The following is a 24,898-nucleotide window of genomic DNA, read 5'->3' as shown; positions in this document are numbered from 1 at the left end:
ACCTCTCTTTTGGCTCCATGCATGCATTACAAATCTGATCTTCGAGAGGACTAATTTTTTCCCTTGCTACCCTATTGCTATTAATATTTCTCTTGGAATCCCTTAGGATTCTATTTCACCTTGTCTACTAGAGCAACCTCATGTCTTTTAACCCTTCTGATTTCTTACTTCAGTGTTCTGGTGCATTTCTTATACGTCTCAAGTACCTCATTTGTTTCTGCGTAACTATACCTGCTATGCACCTCCTTCTTTTTCCCACTCTTATCACGTCTAAAACAGCAGAACCCCCTTAACATTGAGCTGCCAGTCTCATTAATGGATACAATGTCATAATTCCACGTGCTGATCCATGCCTTAAGATCATCTGCCTTTCCTACACTCTGGTTCCCATTCCCCTGTAACTCTAGTTTAACTGCTGCCACTACCCCTACCTGCAGCACCAGCAAACCTTCCTGTTAGGATACTAGTCCCCTTCCAGTTCAGGTACAAACCATCCCTTCTGTACAGGTCTCATTTTTCCTGGAAGAAAGCCCAATGATCCAAAAATCTGAAACCCTTCTTCTTGCACCAACTCTGTCGACACGTGTTAAGCTGTATAATCTTCCTATTTCTGACCTCAGTAGCAATATGGCACAGGTAGCAATCCTGAGATCACTACCCTGGAGGCTCTGTCCTTAACTTAGTGTCATGGCGGATCGACCCGATGCAAGAGCGCAAATACCACGAACACAATAAAACAAGCACTGCTTTATCAAACTTCACTCTTTATTCATAGCATGCTATGGGGGAAGTTACAGGCTGATCTCCCAAAGAGTCAGTCCGGACACTACCCTCCCCCGAATCACAATTCTTCACAATTTATAATATTAATCATTACGTCTGCAGGAAATCTTACAATTACACGAGTTAAGACAGTTTTAGAATAGTTTCAATCACATGTTAGCATACTATTAGATGTAAAATCATCATCGGTTAGTTATAATTATTTTCTGCCAAACCTAGCCTGGATACAACATTAGTTCCTTATATTGACATCCCCTACGCTATCCTTCCCATATTTAGTTATACCTTGAGATGTCCCTTCCGATAGAGGACAATGTCTAATACGTCATCTGTTGCTGGGTAGGGTTTCTTTCTGACTTGCCCAGCAACAGTAAGCTAAGGGGCTCATAATCATTAACTAATCATTGTTCTTAGTATTTACCTATCGCTCTACTCTATCATCCCCCCCCCCCTTATTTATCATATTATGATAACTAATTAAATGGGGTGGAGAAGGGCATCATCAGCCTTTCCATGAAAATTCTGCAGCCAGCATTTAGGCAAGTCATTATCACGCAACACACGATAATTATAGTAATGAGAACAATCAGCCCGTGCAGTAAGTAAGCCCTCCCCCAAGATCCTCCCAGCAACCATCCTAACTAGCCAGCCCCTTTCTTAGAGCCTTGCCTGGTCATCCCATTGTTTCTTAATAGACTGGATGGCATGGGTTACATTGTATGATTCATCAGTAACATGGGTGATGCATTTGTCTCCGACTATGGCACATACACCCCGCCGCCCCCCCCCCACCCCCCCGGGCCAACTGATAATCCACAGCATACCTGGTTTGTTGTGTGTAGAGTCGTAACTCCACCAATTCTCTATTAACAGCCTCCAGGCCTTCCACCGTACTGTTTCCCAATGCCGTTAGCCCACAAATGAGGTAGTTGTGGTTCTTTGCAGCTATGGTTCCTGCCGAACCTGCTAGAGAGAGAGAGAGAGCCCAAAGGAACAGGATTCCTCCAGTCAGCACAGAATTCCTTACTCATGGCTCGAGCTATCAGTCGTCGTCGAATGTGGGCATTCTGGGGGCAGGGAACAGAGAGTGGTCCAATCGTTCCTACTGCAAAGAGGGTAGGTAGAGTGGTGGTGGCCGTAGTATAGGTGCCATTAAACAAGAACACGTATCCTGTCTTAGCCCAGTAGCAAGAATTCTTACGAATTACTATTATACCACAAGTACTCCTCGGGATACAGGGAGGAGTATTCAAAGGTCCCTGATCCAGCTGACACATGAGTCCCATTACATACTTCAACAGTGTGTATTAGGTATCCACTCTTCCCCGTCCCCCCCGCATGCCGTTCACGGGTCCCCAAACACTCAAGGTCCGCAGCATAATTATCACTTATTCCCTCAATACATTTTCCCCTAGTCCCTCTTCGAAACTTCCTCTCTATCCCTGATCTGTCCTCCACTATTAGGTCATGTTCTATCCAGAATAGCCCTGATGGGTTAGCTACAAACAGTGCTTCTACAGACTGCACCGAAGGATGACATGCAGTACAGTTATCATGCAGCCCTTGGTGTGCTCAATAAAACAAGTTGTCCTCTAAAGGATCGATTGCAACACACAACAAAGAAATAAGTCCACAAATGGTTAATTGCGGCTTGGGAGCCATCTTTTACAATCACTGAGGTGTATCCAATGTTCCTGACCATGTGCTTTAACCGCCGTCAGTGTTTGCAGTAGTCTCTGGAATGGACCTTTCCATCAGGGTCCAAGTTTGGGATGCTCCCAATCCCTGATCAGCACCAAATCTCCAATTTTCAACTCCGGCCACTCCGTTCCTCGTCCTCCAGAATCCTTAAGGGTATTCTTTACCTGGGAATGGGGAAACTTTAGAGAGGATGTTGGTTGGCGAAAGTACTTCTGCAATTCATCCCCCATGACATTAAGGTCAATTTGGGTGGGAGGCTGCATGTTAGCGTCCCATGGGGTCCTTCCAGGACATCTATAAACAATTTTAGCTGCGGATACCCCTGTAGTGGAATGTGGGGTAAATCTCATGTGGTATAAAGCTAACGGAAGGACCTTCAGCCAGCTGAGTCCAGTTTCGGACATTATCTTAGCCAGCTTATTTTTCAGGGTGCCGTTAGCCCGCTCCACTATTCCTGCAGCCTTTGGGTGGTAGGCACAATGAAACTGCTGTTCGATGTGCAGCACCTCACATAGTTCTTTATTTATTTTTCCCACAAAATGAGGGCCATTGTCTGAACTTACCTGTCTGCGTACCCCAAATCTTGGTATAATCTCTGTAAGTAACAACCTTACCACCGTGGAAGCTTTATTATTGGTGGTGGGAAAGGCTTCAATCCATCTAGTGAACACATCTACAATCACTAAACAATACTTATAACAGTGTACACGTGGTAGTTCGATAAAATCAAGCTGAATACATTCAAAAGGACCACTTGGCAAGGGGGTTTTCCTGGGGCACATTTTACTCCTTTTCCCGCGTTTGTCTTTTGGCAAATCAAACAGGCTTGTATTTTTGCTGTGGCAGCTTCATCCAGCCTTGGGTGCCACCACGTGCGGAGCAAAATATTACTCATTCCCCCCTTGCCAAGGTGGATGTCCGTATGCAGGCAGTCGATAAGCATTGGTAACAAAGCATCAGGAATACAAACTTGGCCAACTGGGGTATGCCAAAGGCCTGTGGACACCGAATGCGCACATCTGTGTGTCTTCCAGAGTTGTTTTTCAGAATCGGGGTGTCCCCCTGGAGTCTTTGAACTGTTGCCCTGTCTGGAGTGCCCAGCACTCCTGGTGTTTTAGTCGTGGTGAAGGCCAATCGCTCTGCAGTGGAAACTGTGGTAGCCACCTCCTGCGCAGCCTGTTTGGCTGTCAAGTTGGCCCTACTGTTCCCTTTAGTCACTGCAGATTTGTCTTTTAGATGAGCCGAGCACTTAATAATGGCCAATTTTTTGGGGAGGAGTATAGCCTGGAGGAGATTCTTTACATGGTATTCTGGATAGGGGTCCCGGAGGAGGTGAGAAACCTCCGCTGTGCCCAGAGTTGCCCAAAATCATGGGCCACCCCAAATGCGTAGCGAGAGTCTGTATAAATGTTGTCCTTTTTGTCCTTGGCTAAAATACAGGCGTGAGTGAGAGCAAAAAGTTCAGCTTTTTGGGCAGAGACTGGGGGCTGGAGAGTGCCACTTTGGAGCGTGTGGTCATCGCCGACAACGGCGTAGCCGCAGATGCGTTCCCTGGTCTCAGAGACGGTAAAACTGCCATCCACGTATAGGGCAAGTTGTGCCCCTGGAATAGCTGCATCTGAGAGGTCGGGGCATGGTGAGGTGAGAAAATGATTCTGCAGCAGACAGTCATGAGGAGATTCAGTCAACTCAATGGGAGCTGTCTCTAAAAGTGTAGCAGGGTTGATGGCATTACAGTACGCAAAGGTGAGGAGTGGGTTATTAAGTAATGCTATTTCATAGCGACTTAGTCTGGCCTGGGTAAGATGTTGGGTTTGGTGGGTAGTCAGCAGGGCTACAATGGTATGGGACAAATACGCTGTAACTGGCTGTTGGAGGGTGATGTTGGAAGCAACCATGACTACGGAGTAAATGGCCAGGAGCATCTGCAAGCAGGGGGGTAATCCCTGTGCTACGGGGTCTAACAGTGGAATAATAGGCAACAGGCCTGCGTCTATCCCCATGAGTCTGAGTGAGCACTGCAGTGGCGTAGCCATCTAAAACATTCTCAAAGAGCTGGAACGGATGGTCAGAGTGGGCGGCCGAGAGCAGGTGCTCTCGAGAGGGATTTCTTCAATTCCTCAAAGGCTTCTTTCCGTTGCTCAGTTAGTTCTAGTGGCTCTTTAAGCGTACTAGAAGCCAGAGGGTTCAAATGTCTTGTGTACAGAGCAGCATTTGGAATCCACTGTCTACAAAAGTTTACCAGGCCAAGGAAAGCTCGCATGGCTTTCGGCGTAGTGGGCAGGGGGGTTGCAAGGATTGGGGTCACTCTTTCAGGAGTGAGCTGCCTTCGGTTGCACTCAAAAGGGTTCCCAGAAATATCACTTGTCTTTGGGCTCTCTTTACTTTTTGGGGTGGGATCACGTATGCCCACGAGTGCAGGGCATTCAGAAGTGTATTGTCGTGCACATTTGATGTCTCTGACGAGCTTGCCAGTAGGAGGTCGTCTACATTCTGGGTTGCTGTAGAGCCCCCGGGAAATTGTAAGTCTCTAAGCTGCCTATGCAAAATCTGCGAGAAAATGGAGGGAGAGTGCACAAAACCTTGGGGTAGCCTAGTCCAAGTGTACTGCTGATTTTGAAAGGTAAATGCAAAAAGGTACTGTGACTCAGGAGCAATGGGAATTGCAAAAAATGCATGCTGCAGATCTACTATGGTAAAAATTTGAGAGTCCGGTGGAATGCTGCTTAAAATCATAGCAGGATTAGGGACTACCGGATGTGTAGGCTGCACAATTTCATTAATCCTATGGAGATCCTGCACTAACCGCCAATCTGGCCTTCCTGGCTTTGGAACCGGTAAGATAGGAGTATTGCAAGGGGACTGGCACAGGACTAGAATGCCCTGCTTACAGAAGGATTCTATGAGATGGGTGATGCCGTCAGCTGCCTCCTTGAGAGGGTATTGGGGAATAGAGGGCATCTGAGCCCCTTCCCGAATGTCTATTTTTACGGGAGGGACCGAGGTGAGGCCCACCTCCATTTTGGAAACAGCCCAAAGATCTTGTCCAGGTTCATCAGTTGACATGTGACAAGGCTGATGGTGCTGCAGACGACCCAGGATGCTGAAGAGTTGTTGGTAAAAGGAGAGGGTCCTGTCAAGGAAAATCTGTGGTATGCCCACCACTGCTGGGGTAGCCTGTTTCTGTAGTTTATTGGCTAAAAATCCCAACTTGTGGGTTTGTGTCCCTCCGTGACCGTGAGGGTCACGTGGGGAGTGCAATCCCGATTGGTTCCACAGTTCCTCAGGCGCCTCAACTAACAAAGCTGAGCCCTCCTTCCCTTCAACAATGCCAAAAACAGTCACAGGGATGGAATTTCCAAGGAAAGGAGAATAAATGGGTTCTAGCTCCCTGGAATTGCCCGAGGGATCATATGCTAAAGTCACATGGGGATCGGGGGGTGGGGTGGGGTGCTTGCTCATAAGATAATAGGTCTTCTCGTGCGATATCAAGGGACCATCACTGGAGTAGGTGGTGGACCCAGAAAACCTTCCGGGCATCAGAAACACTGACAGCAATCCCCTCATCTAAGCACTGGATGCGGAGGTGCAGGGCGCATAAAAGATCCCGCCCGGCTAGATTGCCCCCTAGGTCTGAGGTCACAGCAAATTGTATCGAGCCCTGCCGTTCCCTGTAATTTACCTGCAGTGGGATGGTGAGGAGTAGGATTTTTCCTGTCCTATCAGACCTCTTAGTGTTACCGAGTAATCGGACAGAGCAAAGCTATGCTGGGCAATACAGGAAGCCACTAGGGTTGATGCAGTGGCGCCGGTGTCTATCATAAAAGGTAGGATTGCTCTTCTATGGACAGGCTGATAATCGGCTCCACCTCTGGGTGGCCTGTAAGGGCAGGGAACAGTCGCTGCCCTCCTTCTGCACCCCTATTTTCACTGGGTAGTCAGGAGGAAAAGGGATCACCAGCAGTAAAGGGCTGGCATCTGCCAGGCTGCCTTGGTTGGTGTTGGCGTTGGGGGCAGTGACGCAGCCAGTGATCAGCCACTCCGCATCCACAGCACCCAGTAAAAGGGATGCCGGTTGGGGCGGGTGGCAGCTGAGTCGGCTGGGGGCGGTGGAACCTCGGTCCAGGGTAGCCCCCGGGGTACCTCGGTAACCGAGCCTGAGGTCCATTCGGGGGAGTAGCATGCCCATATCCATAATGGTCCACCCATCCAGGGACACAAAACTGAGGTTCCATTTGGTATCCTACATTGTGCGGCTCCTTTTTTTTAGGTGCGGGAAGATGCTGCACCAAAAGAAATCTACCTGCGGCGTGTGTCTCTCCTCAGGGAAGCCTCAACTACCCACTCCAGCACTGGCCCACTTACACAATGGCCGCTCCATTTAAACCTAAGTTTTTTTTTATTACCCCTTGCCAAGTGCCTAATTATGCGCAATCCAATGTCTTCTCAGGAATGTGGCGCGCAAAATGTGCCAACTGTCCTGTTCATTTCTTTTAAACTCTCTCTCTCTCTACGCAAACTGGTGTGTCCTAGGGACTGTGGTACACAAAGTTAGCATAGTTGACACAAATACTATACTTGGCATATTGGGGCTTGGTCAATGCTTTGAAGTTCTTGTGTGTGTCTTTAAAAATATATTTTAGTGGTTTTGTGAAGTTCTCCAGACCTCTTGATGAAGGTACAAAATAAATTTATTATCAAAGTACACATACTGTATGTCATGATATACTACCCTGAGATTCATTTTCTTGTGGGCAATAGAATCAATGGAAAAACCACACATGACAGAGATAGACAAACAACCAGTGTGCAAAAAACAACAAACTGTGCAAGTACAAAAAGAAAAAAAAATAAATAAGCAATAAATATCAAAAACACAAGTTGTAGTGTCCTTAAAAGTGAGTCCATAGGTTGTGGGAACAGTTCAGTGATGGGGTGAGTGAAGTTATCCCCTTTAGTTCAAGAGCCTGACGGTTGAGGGATAGGAACCGTTCCTAAACCTGGTGGTGTGGGTTCTGAGGCTCTTGTACCTCCTTCCTAATGGCAACAATGAGCTGTTGAGTAGGTAGCCTTAGTATTTAGACCAAGTGAAAAAACAGCTCCATTAATATATTTTCAAGTGAGCCAAGTATGCAATGTGGAGGGGAAACCTCTAGGTGATGGTTTTCCTACACACCTGCTGCCCTGGCCCTTCTCAGTGATGGAGAAGCAGGTTTGGGAGTTTCTGTCCGAGCAGCATGAGTTAATAGCTGTTCGTAGATGGTTCACTGCTGCCAGTGTGTGCTGGTCACTTAGGGAATGAGTGTTTACAGTGCTACCTGTTAAGTGGGCTGCTTTACCTGGATGCTGTTCAGCTTCTGGAGGGCTTGTTATAGCTACATTTATTCAGTCAAATGAGCAGTATTATGTCACACTCCTGCTGTTTGCCTTGTAGATCAGCGGTCCCCAACCACCGGGCCGCGAGGAAGCGATATGATTTGGCGATATGAGTCAGCTGCACCTTTCCTCATTCCCTGTCACAGCCACTGATCAGCCATTACGCATGCGAGGTCGTGACCCGCGCGTCATCTGTGTCAGGGTGGGAAGGAGATCAACTCCTCGAGCTTGTAAATGATGACGGGCTGAAAAGTATGTTTGACATAACATCTCTGTCGGCATTTTGGATCAAAGTCAAGGCTAAATATCCTGAGATAGCTACGAAAGCACTGAAAGCGTTGCTTTCATTTCCATCATTTTTCTGCGAAGCGGAGTTTTCTGCAATGAATGCAACGAAAACTAAATTGCAGAATAGACTGGACATAAGGAACCCCCTTCGAGTATCGCTGTCTCCCATCACCCCTCAATAGGACCGTGTTGTTGCAGGGAAACAAGCCCAGGGCTCCCACTGATTCAGCGATATTGGTGTGTTGCAATGATTTTATATATTTATAGGGGGAAAATATGTGCTGTGTGTTTAATATCCAAATGTTACTTAAAATGTTATGATGCTATTGACTTATAAGTGACCCTATAACAATACAGCATGGAAACAGGCTATCTGGGCCCTTCTAGTCCGTGCCGAACGCTACTCTCACCTAGTCCCGCACACCTGCACACAGCCCATAACATTCCATTCCTTTCCTGTCCATATACCTATCCAATTTTTCTTTAAATGATAATATCGAACCTGCCTCTACCACTTCTACTGGAAGTTCGTTCAACACTTCAATCTCCCCTGTCCTCCCCTGATAATTGACTTATCACTGTATTCATGCGAGGAAAATGTGCGCTGTGTGTTTAATATTAAATTCGTTAGATAAACCCTTTTAAAAACAAAATTGAGTGTATTACCCACTTATCGCCTATATTTCAGTAGTGATTAAAACCCATCCCCACGAACAGAATCGCCAAAAAGGATTTGCTGCGGGCGGGCGGAGCGGGAATTGGCAGGTCACGACGCGCGTGCGCACTGGTGCCCGCGCAAGGCTTCATGGCCATTGTAGTCTTTCTGGGTAAACGCATTTGACTGCTACTCTTGTCCGTTGGCAAACCTACCGACCCCCTCCCACCACCCCCGGTCGGCTGGTCCGCAAGAATATTGTCAATGTTAAACCGGTCCGCAATGCAAAAAAGGTTGGGGACCCCTGTTGTAGATGGTGGAAAGGCCATGGCATGTCGGGAGGGTAGTTATTTGGAGATGCAGCATGGTAGCAGGGCCTTCCAACGCAGCAAGCCTACACTGTCCAATTACACTCATGTGATCAACTTGTCTACTAAGCTGTATGTCTTTGGAATGTGGGAGAAAACCTGAGCAGCTGGGGGAAACCCATCTGACCACGGGGGCAGGGTGGGGGTGGTAGAAACTCCTTACAATCAGTAGCAGAATTGAATCCGGGTCACTGGCACTGTATAGCATTGGTTACCATCAGCAGCTCACCAGAGTCCTCTGTCGTGGGTCAGTCTGGTGGTGGTCCTAGATGATAGAAGGCTGATATGCCCAGTGGCTTCCACTGGCTTTTGTCTTTTACGGTACGTCTTCTAAGTGAAGATCCTTCCTCTCCCAGGGATGAGGTCTTCGGAGCTTTTGTTGATGTTTCTGTCGCACTAGGCTTTTACGGGTGTCGGGTTGCAGGCACCATGCCCAATCCTCTTACTTTTGCAGCCATGTTTTGAACCATCCATGTTAGAGTTATATTGTTAGGGAATTACCATATATTTGAAATATACTCAGTTTGAAGTGTCTTTTTCATTACCGCTGCTACCTGGCACGAAGGTGGGGTTGTGAGTTGTCTGAGCACCTGATGAAAACAGTTCTCAAGCACTGTTAGACCATGTGAACACTAACTAGGCTACTTACCCACGTCCAACAGGACTCAACTGTGTCTGCTGAGTTTGGGTTGGATTGAGGAGGGTCTATATTCTGATAAAGCTGTTGGATTGGAACGATTGTGCTATGCTAGTTCATCTCAATACTCTTATCAGTATTACAGTATTGTTTAGTATTACAGCCTTTGTCCTTTGTCCTTGGTGTTTTGTTGCCAAACAGAACAATAGCATGTTTGAGATTGTTATATCTGTGGTGTTGGTTCAGGCTCTGTATGGAAAATTAACCATTGCCAGTCTTATGATGGCTTTTAGATTGTACGTGGTAAGATTAGGCTTTAATTATTTTATTTTTAAATTTTATTTAGAGATACAGTGCAAAATAGGCCCTTCCAGCCCTTTGAGCTGTGCCTCCCGGTAGCCCATCTCTTTAACACTAGCCTAATCATTGGACAATTTACAATGACCAATTAACTTGTACTACTTTGGAGTGAGGGAGGAAACTGGAGCACCCGGAGGAAACCCACACATTCCATGGGAATAAACAGACACCTTACAGATGACGTCAGAACTGAACTCCAAACTCCGATGTCCGGAGTTATAATATTGTCGTGCTAACCACTACATGGTAGGATTAGATTTTAATTATGTATTCAATCAGACATTGTATCTGGCAGATTTGGAACTGTTTATTACCATTCATCACACAGGTTGAGGAAAAGAGCTGTGGCCCAATTTAAGGGAATGAATACTTATTCATAAGGTAACTTGGATGGATAAATGAGCTGAAACTGGTCTGTTTGTTCTGGCTTGTTGCCTGCAATTCCTTGCTGTCCCTCTTGCATACCTGAACTAGCAGCAGAAAGCCAGTTGAACTGATTTTGTCAAGTCGAGAGGTGCTTGCCAAGGCTTCAGTAGTGAGGTCCTGCAGCTGAGGCAGTGTTTCCTCCTGTCAAAGTCTAGTAGATTTTTTTCTTATTTGCAATTTGAAAAATCTCTCTACATTTAGATTTAAACACCATTAGAATTTTAAAGAAATGGCTAATACAAGGAGGTATAATTTTAAGGTGATTGGAGGAAAGTCTGATGTCTGAAGTAGGTTTTTACACAGAGAGAGGTAGGTGTGTGGAACGCCCTGCCAGGAATGCGACAGAGGCAGATACATTGGGGGAAAAAAACTCTTTTAGGTACGTGGATGACAGGAAAAAGGAGAGCTATACTGGAAAGAAGGGTTAAATTGATCTTGGAGTAGGTTAAAGGGATGGCATGACATTGTGGGCTGAGGGCCTGTACTCTGTGTACTGTGCTGTGGTGTTCTACGTTCTAAAAGCAAAATCAATTGAAATGTCATGAGGTAAAAAAAAGTTGAAAGTGTGTTTTTCTTCCAAACTTTAGGGTGAGAATCCTCATTCAATGAAAGTGGGATCGTTGACTATATGGCTTGTCATTGTGTACAGAAGTAGCATAGTGGTTCATGAGCTGGAAATTAAAAATGTAATACTATACGTGTGAGTCTGATTTCCACTGGTCAAATTTAGTTCAAAAATTGTTTTCACAAGTTATTTGGACAACTAACCTGGATTTTTATGGATAAAAAAAATCACTAATCTCAATAGAAAGGAAGGACATAAGCCAGGAAGATGTGGAATCGATATGGGTAGAGCTGCATAACACTAAGGGGCAGGAAACGCTGGTGGGAGTTATGTACAGGCCACCGAACAGTAGTAGTGAGGTTGGGGATGGTATTAAACAGGAAATTAGAAATGTGTGCAATAAAGGAACAGCAGTTATAATTGGTGACTTCAATCTACATGTAGATTGGGTGAACCAAATTGGTAAGGGTGCTGAGGAAGAGGATTTCTTGGAATGTATGCGGGATGGTTTTTTGAACCAACATGTCGAGGAACCAACTAGAGAGCAGGCTATTCTAGACTGGGTATTGAGCAATGAGGAAGGGTTAATTAGCAATCTTGTCGTGAGAGGCCCCTTGGGTAAGAGTGACCATAATATGGTGGAATTCTTCATTAAGATGGAGAGTGACATAGTTAATTCAGAAACAAAGGTTCTGAACTTAAAGAAGGGTAACTTTGAAGGTATGAGACGTGAATTAGCTAAGATAGACTGGCAAATGACACTTAAAGGGTTGACGGTGGATATACAATGGCAAGCATTTAAAGATCGCATGGATGAACTACAACAATTGTTCATCCCAGTTTGGCAAAAGAATAAATCAAGGAAGGTAGTGCACCCATGGCTGACAAGAGAAATTAGGGATAGTATCAATTCCAAAGAAGAAGCATACAAATTAGCCAGAAAAAGTGGCTCACCTGAGGACTGGGAGAAATTCAGAGTTCAGCAGAGGAGGACAAAGGGCTTAATTAGGAAGGGGGAAAAAAGATTATGAGAGAAGACTGGCAGGGAACATAAAAACTGACTGTAAAAGCTTTTATAGATATGTGAAAAGAAAAAGATTGGTTAAGGCAAATGTAGGTCCCCTACAGACAGAAACAGGTAAATTGATTATGGGGAGCAAGGACATGGCAGACCAATTGAATAATTACTTTGGTTCTGTCTTCACTAAGGAGGACATAAATAATTTTCCGGAAATAGTAGGGGACAGAGGGTCCAGTGAGATGGAGGAACTGAGGGAAATACATATTAGTAGGGAAGTGGTGTTAGGTAAATTGAAGGGATTAAAGGCAGATAGATCCCCAGGGCCAGATGGTCTGCATCCCAGAGTGCTTAAGGAAGTAGCCCAAGAAATAATCGATGCATTAGTGATAATTTTTCAAAACTCTTTAGATTCTGGACTAGTTCCTGAGGATTGGAGGGTGGCTAACGTAACCCCACTTTTTAAAAAAAGAGGGAGAGAGAAACCAGGGAATTATAGACTGGATAGCCTAACATCGGTGGTGGGGAAACTGCTAGAGTCAGTTATCAAAGATGTGATAACAGCACATTTGGAAAGTGGTGAAATGATCGGACAAAGTCAGCATGGATTTGTGAAAGGAAAATCATGTCTGACGAATCTCATAGAATTTTTTGAGGATGTAACTAGTAGAGTAGATGGGGGAGAACCAGTGGATGTGGTATATTTGGATTTTCAAAAGGCTTTTGACAAGGTCCCACACAGGAGATTAGTGTACAAACTTAAAGCACACAGTATTGGGGGTAAGGTATTGATGTGGATAGAGAATTGGTTAGCAGACAGGAAGCAAAGAGTGGGAATAAACGGAACCTTTTCAGAATGGCAGGCAGTGACTCATGGGGTACCGCAAGGCTCAGTGCTGGGACCCCAGTTGTTTACAATATATATTAATGACTTGGATGAGGGAATTAAATGCAGCATCTCCAAGTTTGCGGATGACACGAAGCTGGGCGGCAGTGTTAGCTGTGAGGAGGATGCTAAGAGGATGCAGGGTGACTTGGATAGGTTGGGTGAGTGGGCAAATTCATGGCAGATGCAATTTAATGTGGATAAATGTGAAGTTATCCACTTTGGTGGCGAAAACAGATTATTATCTGAATGGTGGCCGATTAGGAAAAGGGGAGGTGCAACGAGACCTGGGTGTCATTATACACCAGTCATTGAAAGTGGGCATGCAGGTTCAGCAGGCGGTGAAAAAGGCGAATGGTATGCTGGCATTTATAGCGAGAGGATTCGAGTACAGGAGCAGGGAGGTGCTACTGCAGTTGTACAAGGCCTTGGTGAGAACACACCTGGAGTATTGTGTGCAGTTTTGGTCCCCTAATCTGAGGAAAGACATCCTTGCCATAGAGGGAGTACAAAGAAGGTTCACCAGATTGATTCTTGGGATGGCAGGACTTTCATATGATGAAAGACTGGATGAGCTAGGCTTATACTCGTTGGAATTTAGAAGATTGAGGGGGGATCTGATTGAAACGTATAAAATCCTAAAGGGATTGGACAGGCTAGATGCAGGAAGATTGTTCCCGATGTTGGGGAATCCAGAACGAGGGGTCACAGTTTGAGGATAAAGGGGAAGCCTTTTAGGACCGAGATTAGGAAAAACTTCTTCACACAGAGAGTGGTGAATCTGTGGAATTCCCTGCCACAGGAAACGGTTGAGGCCAGTTCATTGGCTATATTTAAGAGAGAGTTAGATATGGCCCTTGTGACTAAAGGGATCAGGGGGTATGGAGGGAAGGCTGGTGCAGGGTTCTGAGTTGGATGATCAGCCATGATCATACTGAATGGCGGTGCAGGCTCGAAGGGCCAAATGGCCTACTCCTGCACCTATTTTCTATGTTTCTATATGATATCTCAGTTTTAATCTCACTGCTGATATATTGAACAAAGAAGCACTTTCTAGCATATTTTGAATGTCCTTTTAAATACAGTGACTAATTATGCAGATCCTGCAGATGCTGAAAATCTTGAGCAACACACAAAATGCTGGAGGAACTCAGCAGATCAAGCACCATCTATGGAGGGGAATTAACTGTTGATGTTTTGGGCCAGCATCCTTCGTCTTGACTGGAATGTAACAGAACAGAAGCCAGAATAAGGAGGTGGCGGGGGTGGATAAAGATTAGTCTTACTAATTGCCCATAAGTGTATGATGCTTCTTAGTACTGCATTAAAAAAAAAATTTCTACAGTGGCCACTTGATCAGGTATACCTGTACACCTCTTTAATGCAAACATCTAATCAACCAATCATGTGCCAGCAAGTCAATGTATAGAGGCTGGCAGATATGGTCAAAAGCTTCAATTGCTCAAACCAAGCATCGGAATGGGGGAAAAATGTGATCCAGGTGATCTTGACCATGGAATGATTGTTGGTGCCAGAAGAGGTGATTTGAGTGTCTCAGAAACTGCTGATGTCCTGGGATTTTCCCACACAATCGTCTCTAGAGTTCACAGAGAATGGTGCGAAAAGCAAAAAAAAACATGCTGTGAGTGGCAGTTCTGTGAGAGAAAATGTCTTGTTAATGAGAGAGGTCAGAGGAGAATAGCCAGACTTGTTCATGCTGACAGGAAGGTGACAGTAACTGAAATAACGATCTGTTGCTGCAGTGGTGTGCAGAAGACCATCTCTGAATGCACAACACATCGAACCTTGAAGTGGATGGGCTGCAGCAGCCAAAGACCATGAACATAAGTTCAAAGTACGTTTATTATCAAAGTATTATACTGTATACAACCTTACAGAATTCCACAAAACAAATAAACCCAATGCACCCCATTTTAAAAAAAAGACTGTCAAACACCCAATGAGCAGAAAAAAATGCAAATAATAAAAGTAATCAAATTTTATTCAGAACTGAAGTTCACATAAGTGACTCCATAGCCACGAAGCCAGTCATCACTTTAGCCAATTCAGGAGCCCATTGCAGGCGACAGCTTCGTTTTGGCACAGAGATGAGTAAACCTTGAGTGGCTAACTGAACTGGCACGTCCCTCTCCTCTGGCCCTGACACCCTGAACTTTTCAGTCTGGCCCGGTGCTTAAATCATCCAAAGCCAGGGTTGTTCTTCGCTCTCTTACTCGGGCCCTGCTGCTTCAATACGTTCAGGGGCATTCATATGTGAAGACATTTCTAAAACATGACTGTGGATGGTTGTATGAATTATCTGTGGACAGAAGTCATGCTTCAAACCTTGAGAAAATTACAATGTCAATTGTAATGATTTTAGTTGCATTATTCATGATTTAGTTATTTGTTGTTATTGACCAATTTACTCATTGAGATACAATGCCAAAAGGCCCTTTCAACTCTTCAAGCCAACCTGTTCCCCTAGCATTTCCCCTGTTTAATTTGAGCGTATCACAGGACAATTTACAATGATCAATTAACCTACCAACCGATACGTCTTTGGACTGTGGGAGGAAACCGGAGCACCTGAAGGAAACCCACCTGGTTATGGGAAGTCCAATATATTGACAGCAGTCTGCATTTCAGTACAGTCTATCTCCAGGTTATATAAGGGTTCTGATCCTGTGAAATCCCTGTAAGCCAATTTTTAATCCTTAAATTAGAAATACCCATTTTCTATAGCTCCCTAGGTTATATTGCTCTGCATACGTTTCCTAAAATTTAATTTAATAAAACTACCCATAACTATCTATCTATCCCCCCCTACCCACCCACCCCAATGAGCCACACTCTCCAACTTATCTGTTTTGCCCTAGCCTAATCGCAGGACAATTTACAATGAGCTATTAACCTACTAAGAAGTACGTGTTTGGACTGCGTAAGGAAACTGGAGCACCCAGAGGAAATTGAACTCTGAACTCCGACAAGCAGAGCTGTAATAGCATCGTGCTAACAGCTACGCTACCATGGCTTATTGTATTGATACTATTTATTCTACTTTGAAAAAAAATTTAAAATGAATGGGAGAATATGTATGAAGTTGGATTTCTGTAAATCAGGTCTTTTTATGTCTGGGGAGCCACTGTATATGTTTTGTTGGGATGAGGTGGAATGCTGTTCTTAGATCAGGACTAATTTGCAGCTCTTTTTTGTGAAAATTCAAAATGAATTAACTGACTGACAGGGAAAGTCTTGAAATTAATGACCATAATATCACTAAATTTGAAGGAGAGGTGAAGGAGCAAAAACTAGAATTTGAATTTTAAATTTTAACATCCATTCAGAAATTTGATGGCAGGGTGGTGGGGGAGGTAGAAGCTGTTCCTAAAATGTTGAGTCTGCATCTTCAGGCTCCTGTGCCTCCTATAAAACACAATGTACAAGTAACTTTTGAGTGTGACTGTATATATGTAAGATTATATGTATACATAGTACTGTGCAAAAGTCTAAGGCACATATATTTAGCTAAGGTGCCCAAGACTTTTCCACTGTACTGTATTTGTCAACAAGGACTAGAGAGTAAGCTTGTATTTCTGGCAGGAGCAAAGGTGAATGTTGAGTGCCGTGGGAGGGGTGTGGGACATGTGGCAGAGAAGGGGTGACAGAGTGTAGTGTGGGTGCAGATGCACACAGCCCTGAGACACCAGGTAAGGTCATTTGATTCCAAACAATGGGTTTATTGACCATTACATAACGTCCCTCTGGTGCTTCCTGCTCCCTCCTCGCTCCCTTCCCCTTTTCCCAGACATGATTCGCTGCTCTCCCCACTTTCCACTTGTAGTCCACAATAGAGACCCATATCAGAATCAGGTTTATCATCACTCACAAATGTCATGAAATTTGTTTCTTTTGTGGTAGCAGTACAGTGCAATACATAAAATTACTACAGTACTGTGTAAAAGTCTTAGGCTATATACATATGTGCCTGAGACTTTTTCATTGTACTGTGTGTGAAGGAAGAGGCAGTAAAGGAATTACTTTTCATGCATGCTGGAAGAAGAGAAATGACCAGCACTGTAAGTGAATCTATATATAATTTCAGGCAGGAATACATTTTAATAAATGTACTAACAGAAAAATAAGACTTGAGGAAGAAAACACTCTCCTATTTGATGAGGAAATTACAGATGCATGAGTCATAACTTTCCACTTCAGATTCAAGAACTGTGCTTCAACTTCACTTAAGGAAGTGAAGGAGGGAAAACACATCAGTTAATTTAACAATAGTTATACAAAAGTTTTTGAAATCTATCAAAATTGCTCATCAACTGTGGCTCAGTTGAGAGCAGATTCCCAAGTCAAAAAGTTTACATTTGTATCCCAAGTTCAAAACCAAGTCCAGAATCTGCATTGACACTTGAATGTAGTACTGAAGGATGGCTACACTGTTGGAGCTGCTGTTATTCCCTTAACTGAGCATCAAAGATCCCATACCGCTATTTCAAACAAGTGTTAACTTTTATCATGCTATCAAAAATTCAATGACAGATTATATGGCCATGACCACAATGCTAATCACTGGCTTTGCAGTGTGTAGACCGATTCCTACATTCCTTACTGTAGAGATTGGAAATGTATCCAACATTGTCCAACTTGGCTTTATATAACAATTCCTCTGGAGGTGACTCCAGAATTTTGCTTACATGAATTATGAATGACAATTAATGTTGCTATTGTATTCTTATATCCCTTGGTTCCCCCACCCGACTTAGGATCCAAATCAGGATTATTTTCACTGACATAGTATGTTGTGAAATAAGTTGTTTTGCGACAACAGTACAGTACAAAACACAAAATATATTACAAATTACAGTAAGATATATATATTTGTGTGTGTGTGTGTATGTGAACACATATACATACATATATACCGCAGAAAGAGTGCAAAAATAGTGAGGCAGTGTTCATGTGCTCATTGTCCATTCAGAAATCTGATGGCAGCGTGGAAGTTGTTCCTAAAATGCTGAGTGTGTGTCTTCAGCCTCCTGTACCTCCTCTCTGATGGGTAGCAATGAGAAGAGGGCTTGTCCTGGTTGGTGGAGGTGATGATACCACCTTTTTGAGATATCACCTTTTAAAGATGACCTTGTTGGTAGCGAGGCTAGTGCCCTTGATGAAGCTGGTTAGTTTGCAACCCTCTGCAGATTTTTCCGATCTACGCAGTGGCATGTTATTTGGAAGTTTGCAATTGTCCTTTTGTTGTCGTCTTGTAATTTGGTGGAGCACATATCATGATTTGTTATGCATTCAAATCAGCATTGTTTGCAATTTCAACATCAGTCCACTATCTCAGACTGAATCACTTAGAACCATAGAACATTATGAAAATATTGACCATCACCGTTCCAGAATAGATTCTTGTGGAACACCACTTTGACATACTGCCAGCTTGAGAAACTTACCTAATTTTCAGCCTTTTTTTGGTTTTTTTTGCCATCATTCTGTGTATTTCCAGCATTTCATGTTCCATTTCTTTTCCCTCTAACCGAACCTGTAGAAGTGGTAATAACAGACCTCAATATTATAAGTAGTTTTAGGATGGATGTATTTTTTTAATAGGTAACTATTATAGGTACTGAAAGAGGATGAGACACTATCTTTAACGTTATTTCATAAGGAATTTCTGTTGTTAGAAGAAGCAAATGTTTTTCTTTACACATTGTCCATGGCATGTTTTTCAAAATGTCTTTTTTCTTAGATGTGAAAGATGATTCTGAGTACAACTCAACTTTTGGATGTAAAAGTTTATATCTAAAATTTATCTAAAACGAAGTGAATCATAACAGATCACCAGCCAGCCAAGCCTCTGAGAGAGCATGCATTACTTACTTGTGTTCGTGTATTCCCCTATAAGTGGGGATGCCACAGTGAAATGCTGGAATGAAGTTAATACACTCCCTTTTCATGAGTCCTGAAGAAGGGTCTCAGCCCAAAACATCAACTTTTTATTCCACTCCATAGATGCTGCCTGACCTACCAAATTCCTCCAGCATTTTGTGTGTACTCTGGATTTTCCAGCATCCCTGCAGAATCTCTTGTGTTTGTCCCTTCCCATGACATGTGCTCGTATAATGATGATGGAGCTTTCCGTCTCATCCATTTCACCTGAAAGATAGAGTTAAACAATTGATGTATAGAAGTTGCCCTCTTAGTAACTAATCAATAAACTTAATGTCCTTGGCCTCAAAACCTCTTTGTGCAATTGGATCCTCAAAATCCTCACTTGCTGACCTCAGTCAGTTTGAACTGGCAATAACATCTCCTCCATCTCCATCAGCACGGGTACACCACTAGGCTGTCGTAGGCCAAATCACAGGTGGTGACAAATCAGCATATGTGAGGGAAATCAAAAATCTGTCTGAGTGGTGTCACAGGACCACCTCCTAGTCAATGTCTGCAAGACCAGGAAGCTGATTATTGACTTCAGGAGAAGGAAACCAGGGGTTCACGAGCCAGTCCTCATTGGTGGATCAGTGACATTAAATTCCTTGGTGTAATCATTCTGGAGGACCTGTCTTGGGCCCAGCACGTAAGTGCATTCAATAAGAAAGCACGGCAGTGCCTCTACTTTCTTACAATTCTTACATGGCTGCATCATGACCTGGTATGGAAACACCAATGTCCTTGAATGGAATATCCCTCAAAAATGGATTGTCACGGGAAAACGGCATTGATCACTGGAGTCCCCCACCACCCAGGTCATGCTCACTTCATGCTTCTGCCATCAGGAAGAAGGTACAGGAGCCTCAGGACTCACACCACCAGGTTCAGGAACAGTTATTACCCCTCAACATGAGGCTTTTGAACCAGTAGGGATAACTTCACTCACCTCATCATTGAAATGTTTGCATGGGAGGGAGGGAGAAAAGGGGCTTCTTTTGCTGTTGTTGTTTTGTCTCTTGGTATGTTCTGTTTTGTTGTGTCCTATGTTGTTCTGCTAAACATTTTGGGCTTGCGTTGCTGGTGCTAGAATGTGTAGTGACACTTGTGCTGCCTTAGGTTGTGTTGGTTATTAACTCAAGCAGTGCGTTTCACTGTATGTTTCCATGTACCTGTGATAAATGACTGAATCTGAATCTAGGTTTGCTAACACTTCCTGCTGTTGTCACTATTATTCCGTATGGTTTGTAAGGAGGTCAGATCTGTATTGCATTTGAGACCTTGGATTGAAATTACAGCAGTGTAGTGTTTTACGTGCACACAACTAATGCCAGTTAGAAATTGTTCGGCAGCAGTCTCCTTTCCCGATTAAGCGACGTAGTGTCCAAATTAAACAAAGGAAATCCTCGCTATTTCCTCGATTAGTTTTTGCTCTTTTAGAGTTGTCCCAAATAAGTGGCTGCCCTGGTAATCTGATGGCCCAATTAACTGAATCAACCATATTTTAAAGTAATCATAGCAGCCTAACAAGCCATTCAATTATACAGACTACCATTATTGTTGCTTTATCCTGAGAATAAATATTTGAGGGGTTAAAATCCTTTTTCTCTTGCTTGATCATGACTTTAAGAGAAGTATTGGCTTGCAATATTTCTCAAACTTCTGGTAATGCCCCCTCCCTCTCCTTCCCCATTCCCCATTCCCATTTCCCTTTGTCACCTTACCTCCTTAACTGCCCATCACCTTCCTATGTTGCACCTCCCCCTTTCTTTTTTCCATGGTCTTCTACCCTCTCGGATCAGATTCCCCCTTCTCCAGCCCTGTCTCTCTTTCATCAATCAACTTCCCAGCTCTTACTTCACCCCCCCCCCCCAGTTTCACCTATCATCTTCCTTTCCCCCCACCTTCTAACTCTTACTCCTCATCTTTTTTCTTCAGTCCTGACGAAGGGGCTCAGCCTGAAATGTGGACTGTACTCTTTTCCATAGATGCTGCCTGACCTGCTCAGTTTCTCCCACATTTTGTGTGTGTTGCTTGGTTTCTGCAGATTTTCCCTTGTTTGTGATTAGCTTGCAATGATTTTTCCCCCCCAAATATTACTTTCAAAGCGAGCCAGCAGACAAGATAATCCAGTGGAATAATTGGTGGTTTGGTTGAATCTAAAGATCTTTGGCTGAAATCAGGAATGCCTTTTAACTACAGCTGACCGTAACTGGTTCTGACAACTTAAATTCTGAGACTTATGGATTTGCTGTTTACCTTGAGGTAGAATTCACATTATTATTTGTACTGGAAAAGCTGCAGCTAAAGATTATGCATTCATCACTTAAGTAATGCACAGCTTTCCTTTCTGGTCTTCTTATCTTCCGTGTTCTTCTGGCTGGCGTTGCATAATGAATGGTGTACTTTTGCAATGCCAAGAGAAACTGGGAAGCCATTGCATTTAACAGCGATGGCACCACCCTAACCATCTGATGTAGGATGGTAAAAAAATGGAAATCATGGTATGTCTTTACGCTGAGTAATGCTGACAACAGCTCGGGTACCAATCTAGTACTTGCTGCAATTGAATCTTAGAGGCAACACGGTTAGCATATCACTGCCTGTAAGAAGTTTGTACATTCTCCTTGTGACTGCGTGGGATTCCTCCACGTGCTCCAGTTTTTGCCCACAGTCCAAAGGCGTACAGGTTATTAGGTTAATTGATCACATGGGTGTAATTGGGTGGTGTGGACTCATTGGGCTGTTACTGTTGTATCCAAATAAATGGAGAGTACAGCTGTAAGATCAGGTTTTGATTCCTCCTGCAGTCTGTAAAGAGTTTGTGCATTCTCTCCGTGACCACATGAGTTTCTGCGGGGTGCACCGGTTTCCATATTCCAAAGGCGTACGGTTCGGGTCATTAAGTTATGGGTGTGAGCTGAAAGTGTAGCAACACTTGCAGGCCACCAAGCACAACCTTACTGATTCGATTTGATGCAAACGATGTATTTCACTGTATGTTTGAATGCACATGTGGCAAACAAAGCTAATTTTTCTGATCTTTCTAACGTTGATATTTTTCTCCTATTTCAACAGTACTATTGCATGTTTCGTAACTATATGGGAATTGGAATCAATAAATAACAAGTTACTTTCTCCAATGTTGTGAAGAGAACAGCATGTTTTGTGCCCAATGTGTCGATTTTTTTTTGCATCGGTTATTAGATAATCTCAAGAATAAAGTTTTGAAATTGTTTCATAGAAGAATACGGCTCAGCTGAGATCCAAACAACAATTTGAACAGATTATTTTTCAGAGATACAGGAATTTGGAGTAAATTGTCATCTGCAGCAAATTCATAACTGTTTATCTTGAGATGTGTTGTCTGCAAGAGCTGGTTAAATAAAGTTGGCAGTGATGTGGAGACAAAGAAGACAAATGTAGGATTTGTTTGCCTGTGATCTCCCTTACTCCCTCCACCCCCTGGAGATCTGCAGCAATAGGGGAAATGTGTGTGGAGTGCCATCGCTGCATTTGATTTTTATTGTTCACATATTAGAATTTATATACTGTGTATTTTATAAGCATTTAGTCATTCTGCATTGTGTTCTAATGGTGATCTTTTCAAATAAAATGTGATAAATGCCCAGTGTCTTAGTTATTCAGGCCATTGTAGTAATGGCAAATTGCATTGTAGAATTTGGGCTGTTTACTATTGAATGAAGTATGTAAGATAAAAATAAAATTTTTCCTATGTTGGATCCAGCTGTCTATTCCATTGCATTCTGAAGGTAGGTAGATGTTATTTTGAGTTATTATTTCCCATAGCTTTTGAACTTCTGACATGTTGGGCAGCAACCAATCAACAAGACACAGTGCATAAAAAGAGCTACCTTTCAATCGGATCCGCGATCAAGATTTAAAAGGCAAAGTTTTGCGGCAGTTTCTCAGAGTCAGGCTGTGACTAGTCAACAAGGGGGATTCATTTGAAGGGGCAAATAAAAATAACACAAGTGCAAGCGGAGCGCTCATTCTTTTGAGTGTGACACAGAGAGGCATTGGCTCATCAGGCTTAGACGAGGTAAAGTATCTGAGAGGTTTCTCTCTTTTCGTTCTTACTTGTTTATTCCTCATCTGTTCGGGCATAGTAGTGTAGTGAGAATGGCTGCAGAGGCAGTGTTTTGTACGGTGTGTGGGACGTGGGAAGTCTGGGAGACCTCCAGTCTCCCGGATAAACACATCTGCAGCAGGTGCACCAAGCTGCAGCTCCTCAGAGAACGTATTAAGGAACAGGAGCTGCAGCTTCATGACTTTCAACTCATATGGGAGAACGAGGAGCTGTTAGATAGGAGATACAGGAAGGTCACCTCTAGTCTGCAGGAGTCAGTTAACTGGGTGACTGTCAGGAGAAGGAGGGGAATTACACAGGCAGTGCAGAGTACACTTGTGGCTGTTCCCCTCAATAATAAGTATACAACTTTAGTTACTATAGAGGGGGATGACCTACTGTGGGGAGCCATGGTGACTGTGTCTCTAGCACTCAGTCTGGTGCTGTGGCTCAGAACAGAAGAGAGCTGAAGAGGAGTGTGGTGTTGATAGATAGGAGATTCCATAGTCAGAGGAACAGAGGTGAGATTCTGTGGGCACAGTAGAGACACCTGGATGTTATGTTGCCTCCCAGTGCCAGAGTCAGGGATGTCTCGGATCAGGTCCATGGCATTCTCAAGGGCGAGGGTGAGCAGCTGGATGTCTTGGTGCATATTGGCACCAATGACGTGTAGACAAGGTGAGGAGGTCCTGAGAAATTTTAGGGAGTTGGGTAGAAAGCTGAAAAACTGGACTCCAAGGTAGTAATCTCTGGATTGCTGCTTGTGCCATGCGCCAGTAAAGATATGAATAGGATGATTTGGCAGGTGAATGCATGGCTGAGGAATTGGTGCTGGGTGCAGAGATTTATTGATCATTGGGATTTCTTCCGGGGAAGGTACGAGCTGTACAAAGAGATGGGTTCTATCTGAACTCAAGAGGTCTAATATCCTTCTGGCCAGGTTTGCTAGAGTTGTTTGGGAGGGTCTAGACTAATTTAGCAGGGGCGTGGGATCAGGAGTGATAGTGCTGGGAATGTGGTAGTAAACAAAGACAGTGTGTAGTGAGACTGTTAGCAAGGAGAGGCTGATGATAGGTCAGAATTGCAGTCAACAGGATGAGTTGCAATGTAAGAGGCAGACAAAGTTGAAAAGGGTGAATACAGGACTGAAGGTGTTACATTTGAATGTGTGCAATATACAGAATAAAGTAGATCTGTAGCCCAGTTACAGGTTGGCATGTATGATGTTATAGGCATCACTGAATCATGGCTGAAAAAAGGTTATAACCGGGAGCTTAATGTCCAAGGATACACACTGTATCAAAAGGCCAGGCAGGAAGGCAAAATAGATGGCATGGCTCTGCTGATAAATCATTAGAAAGAGGCGACCATCAGACATAGGAGCAGAATTAGGCCACTCAGCCCATTACGTCACTCTGCCATTTCATCATGGCTGATCCCGGATTCCATTCAACCCCATACACCTGCCTTCTCACCATATCCCTTGATGCCTTGACCAATCAGGAATCTATCAACTTCGGCTTTCAATATACAACCACAGTCTGTGGCAGAGCATTCAACAGATTCACCACTTACTTCCGTTCTAAAAGGTTGTCCCTCAATTTTGAGGCCGTGCCCTCTAGTTCTGGATACCCCCACCAGAGGAAACATCCTCTCGATATCCACCTTATCTAGTCTTTTCAACATTCAGTAGGTTTCAATAAGATCCCCAGGCATTCTGACTCTGATGGGAGACACCCAAATAGTGGTCTACAAATTACAACAGAAGACAGAAAGTGCATGCCAGACAGGTAATGTTACAG

The 24,898-nt window shown here is 43.8% G+C and overlaps 2 protein-coding genes across 2 annotated transcripts in view; one reads left to right on the top strand and one right to left on the bottom strand.

Annotated features, from left to right (window-relative positions):
• Positions 1-24,898, top strand: part of si:ch211-278j3.3 (E3 ubiquitin-protein ligase RNF19A) — an 86,416-nt gene that overhangs the window by 9,229 nt on the left and 52,289 nt on the right. The window lies entirely within an intron of this gene.
• On the bottom strand, positions 4,625-6,051 carry LOC134357502 (uncharacterized). The gene has a single exon (XM_063069129.1). The coding sequence runs from the start codon at positions 6,049-6,051 to the stop codon at positions 4,789-4,791; it is 1,263 nt and encodes a 420-aa protein (XP_062925199.1). The 3' UTR covers positions 4,625-4,788.

Source organism: Mobula hypostoma, chromosome 2 (genome assembly GCF_963921235.1).
Source record: "Mobula hypostoma chromosome 2, sMobHyp1.1, whole genome shotgun sequence".
NCBI classification, from domain to species: Eukaryota; Metazoa; Chordata; class Chondrichthyes; order Myliobatiformes; family Myliobatidae; genus Mobula; species Mobula hypostoma.
The sequence above is the reverse complement of the archived record's forward strand: the minus strand, read 5'-3'. Positions and strand labels throughout refer to the sequence as shown.

What these genes read in the sequence shown, in the direction of transcription:
- LOC134357502 (XM_063069129.1), bottom strand. Translation starts at nt 6,051, where the DNA reads ATGAGGGGATTGCTGTCAGTGTTTCTGATGCCCGGAAGGTTTTCTGGG.